Genomic DNA, 5,682 nt, shown 5'->3' on the forward strand with positions numbered 1-5,682 from the left:
CAAGTCTCGATGTGACTGCTCAGGCAGTGACAGCTATGGCCCATAGCGATTGTAAGATTCATCCCAATTTCAAAGATGTTATAATGTGAAAAAATGTACCTCTTGAAATCAGTGAAGTAAGATGGAAGAAGCTTCTGCAGCAGCCTGAACTGTGTTCTCCTCCATGCTTGTTTACGTACAGGAGAGAAACCCTATCTTTTTAAAGCTACTGCTTTTCTGAGCTTTGTCAATCATAACTGAATGTAATCCAAACTTAGATAAGATTCTTTTTTTTTTTTTAAAGATTGTATATCTTTATTTGTCAGGGAAATAGAGACAGAGAGCGCACAAGCAGGGGGAGCAGCAGGCAGAGGGAGAAGCAGGCTCCCCCGCTGAGCAGGAAGCCTGATGTGGGGCTTGACCCCAAGACCCTGGGGTCATGACCTGAGCAGAAGGCAGACGCTTAACCGACTGAGCCACCCAGGCATCCCAGGTAAGTTTCTTAAACATATGTTAGCCTTTATTACTTTGCTTTTTCACTGTAACTTAGTCCATTCTTATGTCCTCCTTGACTAATCAGTCAAAGCATAATTTTCTTTATCTTTTAGGTCTTCTAACACTTTGCTAATTCCCCTCATTTCACTCTTCACTTCAGCCTTCCTGATGCAAATTCTCCATCAATATCCCTCTGAATTGGAACTCAGGACTGCATGAAAATGATTTGTAATAAAAATGTTCATTATTTTAAACTCTGAAGCATAGTATCACTTCTAAGATTAATGATAATGCCTTTCACTACTGAATGTTTGATTAAATATGTCTCTTGGGCTTGCAAAAAGAAACCAAAATTGCTGACAAATGGAAAAAATTGAAGGAGAATTTAAAAATCAGAAATGTAGAACAAGTTTCAAGAGTAGAGACGATTCAGAAGAAATTAAAGAGTGCTTTGTACTTCTTGTCACACCTTCCTGATGGGAAAAAATACGTTTCCTTTTCCTGGAAAATGAAGTGCAAGTTGTCAGTGACAACCGTCTATTAAGAAATTTCCTTTTGTGATACAGTGAGGATTTTTGTCCCCAGAGGTGAATTATTCAACACAGTTAATTTGAATCTGTGTTCGAGCCTGTGATGAAGTTATCAATTTTATCATTTTCCCCTCAGTCTGTTCTGATATTATCATTGCCTGAGACCCCGGTACCCATAGCAACAGTGACTATTTCAGACTTCATTCCTCGAAGCATTGGAGCATGGCCACTGACTGACAAGTACCCAGCTGTGCATGGGGGTGGGGGGGTGGTATTTTCCCCAGGACTGGACGACCAAGTTTCAACTCACTCAGATGTCCTGACAGGCAGGTTATCGAGGGGTTGGGATGGCTGTGAGTATGCAGGGAGGTGGTACAGCCACAAAAGTACCCCCCCCCCTTTTGAGGGGTGGATACATGGCAGAGGAGGGAGGCAAGGCAGAGGAAGGTGGGAATGACAAAGTTAAGACATCTGGAGGGAGCGACGGGGCCAACTTCATTAGTCTGAATTCTCACTTCATTCCGCCCCTGCCCCACACATTCAAGAGTCTGTTGGTGGACCCCAAAACTGAACCTCAAGGAGGGGATTTCGAACATTCCTTTTGTCTTGCGGAACATGAAGGAGAGCTGCCACTATGTCTAGACTCCCTTGCCAGGGATTCTCACAGAAAAGCTGTGAAATGTGACACTACAAGCAGCAGCTTGTAAGAGGCGCTCGAGCGTAATCACAATGCTCTTTGAGTCTCGTGGGTGAGGAAATCCTTTCCCTGGTAAAATAAGAGGACGTAGATCTAAGCAGACTCCGTGGCATTATCCTGGGGAGTCCCTCTGAGTCACAGGAAAGGGAAAGATGGGATAAAGAGGAGGCCCAGCCACCAAGACTGAACCAGACTCGGGTCAGCCTCTGAGCCCAGGGCAGAGACCACAACAGGCAACAGTCCAGTGCTAGGTTCCGGGACCCTGTGGGTGGCTGGGGTACTGGGTGTCTGTCCAGCTGAGCTGGATTTGCAGGCACAACATGTGTGTTTTGCAGTCTACCCTTGGACCTGAAGAGAAGCCACTGAGAGCAAAGCCGTGTGGGTGGAGAGTACACTCGGGGGGATTTCCAGGCCTGAGGTCTTCCCAGGTCTTCAGTGCCAACTCAGGTAACAGTGTTGCTGCCTGTGCGGGGGAGGGAGCCTGAACAGCGGGATTCAGGTGTACAGGTGCTGCCCGCCTTCCTGTGAGGTACTCTACCTCCATACATTCTGTTGCTCGCCGTGAAGACTCCTTTCCTAAGAGCAGGGTCTGGCTGAGGTTTAGAAGCCATCCCCACCCTAGGCTGGAAGGCACACCTGTAATTAGGGCAGAGACTGCAGTGATCAGGGCTGTCTTTACGAGTGTTGGGGATTTCCCTCCCTTCCGGGTCTGGTTATCTGGCTGGATTTCCAGTCTACCCACAGGGTCTTGCTTAACCCATTGATATACCTGTGGGGCAACAACAACAACAACAACAAAATGGAACATGGCATCAGAAGATCTATGTTCGCACCCACATTCCATGACTTCTTATTTGCGTGGCCTCCCTTTTTCTTACTTGTTAAGACACGGTCATAACGCCTGCCCTTCTTACTTTCTGAGGCTCTTACAAAAGTAAAATATTACAATGTAAATAAAAGGACTGAGATTTGCAAAATGCCATTGTTAATTTGCTTTGTCACACCCGTGTCCCAGGGGGAAATTAACCATAGGGGTCCCTTCCCATTATCACTGTAGCCCAGGGTGGATCCCTGGTGCAATCCCACTTCCTGCCCTTCTCCCCCAGGGGCAACTACTATGATGAATTCTAGACCCTGTTTTTTTTATGCTTTTATCATACACATGCACCCACAGACACCAAGGCCCCAGACCACCCACCTCATCTCACCCCACCCCACCCTCACATTGTTTATCAGGGAGAGATTGATTTGTGTTTTCCATGGTTCCATGGAATACCTTCCCCCTCCATCTCCCAAGATCCTGAGCTATATGTGGATAGGGTTGGGTGGGTGGGAAGACTCCTGGACACCTGCTTACAAACTTTAAAGGGGAGACATTTGCACACACGAATCAGAGACCTTTATTTAAGAGCCAAATAACTTTATTGAAACCAAAGAACTTTTTTATGGCAAAACTGGGAGGAAAGAACTGGAACTTTTTGCAAAGGCAATACTGCAATATGCATGCTGGGCATGGTGATCAGGCAAAGTCACCACGCGCCCTGGGGCTATGGGGCAACAGTCCCAGCCCAGTTCTTTTTGTCGCTGTCGCCCAGGGTGAGCTTGTCAAACAGGTACTCTGCCAGGCCGTCTTCCGGAGCCCGCATCTTGCGCAGGCTGGTGACATAGCCCCCCAACTCTTGGATGGCCTCGACTTGCTCGTGCAGGTAGTGGCTCTCCAGGAAGTGGGCCAGCTGGGCGTCGTTCTTGTCGGTGGCCAGCTGGTGCAGGTCGAGCAGGCTCTGGTTCACGCTCTTCTCCAGGTGCAGGGCGCACTCCATGGCCTTCAGGCCGCCCTCCCAGTCGTCGCGGTCCGGCCTCTTGACGTCGCGGAGGCGGATGTGGCCCCCGCGCTGGTTCTGCAGCTGCATCAGCTTCTCGGCACGCTCGGTCTCCTCGCGGGACTGGCGCAGGAAGAAGCGGGCGAAGTTCTTCAAGGCCACGTCGTCGCGGTCGAAGTAGAAGGCCATGGACAGGTACACGTAGGAGGCGTAGAGCTGCAGGCTGATCTGGCTGTTGATGGCGGCCTCGCAGTCGGGGTGGTAGTTCTGGCGCACTTGGGAGAGCGGCGGGGTGGCCATGGCTGGGGGCCCGGGTACCGAGGCCAAGGTAACGGCGGTGCGGAATGAAAGCTGTGGTGCTAAAGGCGGTGGCGACAGGTCCGCGGTGTGCTTTCAAGCTAGGTGAAGAAGTAAACCTTGTGGTGTTCTCAGTGATGACGCTGGAATGAGGTCTGTTACTCTGGCATTGGGAGGTTGGAGCCGTTAGCCGAGGGGGGCGTGGTCACGCAGGGAGGGTCTGGGGAGGGGTGGGGCGAGGGGCGGGTCGCCACATTCAATTTCTCTCTGAGTCTGAGTGAGGCAGAAGGCCAAGGACAATTCTGAGTGTCTTTTTTTTTTTAAAGATTGATTTATTTTAGGGGCGCCTGGGTGGCTCAGTGAGTTAAGCCTCTGCCTTCAGCTCAGGTCATGATCTCAGGGTCCTGGGATCAAGCCCCGCATTAGGCTCCCTGCTCCCCTCCCTGCTCAGCCTGCTTCTGTCTCTCCCACTTCACCTGCTTTTGTTCTCTCTCTCTCTCTCTCTCTCTCCTCTCTCTCTCTCTCTGTGTCAAATAAGGAAATAAAATCTTTAAAAAAAAATAAAAATTCTATGGGTGCCTGGGTGGCTCAGTTAGTTAAGCACTCGACTCTTGATTTTGGCTCAACTTGTGATCTCAGGGTTGTGAGGTCAGACTCTGGGCTGCTGGTACAGCCTGTTTAGGATTATATCTTCCTCTTGCTCTGTCCCTCCACCCTCCAACACTAGAAAAGAATAAAATAACTCTATTAAGATTTAATTCATATACTATAAAATTCACCTTTTGAAAGTGAAGATTTGCATAGTTTTTAGTATATTCATAGGGTTGTGCAACCATCACTATGATCAAATTTCGCATTCTCATCGCTCCAAAATGAAATTGGCTACCCATAAGCAGTCACTCCCCAGACCTGGCTACCACAAATCTATTTTCTGTCTCTATAGATTTGCCTATTTTGGACATTTCAAATAAATGGAATCATGTAGTATATGACCTTTTGCATCTGATTTCTATACTCAGCATAATGTTCCTAATCTTCCTTTTTGAGGCCATGATGAGATGCCCCACTTGACTTATCCTTTTGTCAGTTGATGGACATTTGGGTTGTTTCCATTTTGTGAATATGAATAACGTTTCTATGAATATTTGCAGGGATTTGTATAGAAATATTTTTATTCTCTTGGGACTATACCTAGGAGCAGAATTGCTAGGTCATATGACAACTTTATGTTTAATATTTTGAAGAATTGCCAAATATTTTCCAAAGTGGCTATACCATTTTACATTTCCACCAAAGATGTGTGAAGTTTCTAACACTGTTATTGTGTCTTTTTTTAGTCATCTTAGTGGATGTAAAATAGTATCACATTGTCATTTTGATTTGCATTTCTCTAATGATTAACCATGTTGAGCATCTTTGTATGTACTTATTGGCCATTTGTGTGACTTCTTTTTCTCTTTTCTTTTTTTAAATCTTAGTTCCAGCATAGTTACCATACACTGCTATATTAGTTTCACGTGTACGGTATTGTGATTCAACAATTCTATACATTGCTCGGTGCTCATCATGGTTAAGTGTACTCTTAATCCCCTTCACCTGTTCCACCCATCCCCCCCAAACAACCTTCCCTCTGGTAACCATCTGCTTGTTCTCTACAGTTCAGAGTCTGTTTTTTGGTTTGTCTCTCTCTTTATTTTCCTTTGTTCATTGTTTTGTTTCCTAAATTCCACATATGAGTAAAATCATATGGTATTTGTCTTTCCCTGACCTATTTTGCTTAGTATTATACCCTCTAGATCCATCCATGTTGTTGCAAATGGCAGGATTTCATTCTTTTTTATGGCTGGGTAATATTTTGTGTGTG

General features: G+C 46.6%; 1 protein-coding gene across 1 annotated transcript; it reads right to left on the reverse strand.

Annotated features, from left to right (window-relative positions):
• Nucleotides 1–3,248: 3,248 nt before the first annotated feature.
• On the reverse strand, nt 3,249–3,821 carry LOC123934578 (ferritin heavy chain-like). Its single transcript, XM_045994737.1, has one exon. It carries the CDS (start codon nt 3,819–3,821, stop codon nt 3,249–3,251), a length of 573 nt encoding a protein of 190 aa, XP_045850693.1.
• Between the last annotated feature and the right edge of the window lie 1,861 nt (nt 3,822–5,682).

The sequence above is a fragment of the Meles meles genome, chromosome X (genome assembly GCF_922984935.1).
Source record: "Meles meles chromosome X, mMelMel3.1 paternal haplotype, whole genome shotgun sequence".
NCBI lineage: Eukaryota > Metazoa > Chordata > Mammalia > Carnivora > Mustelidae > Meles > Meles meles.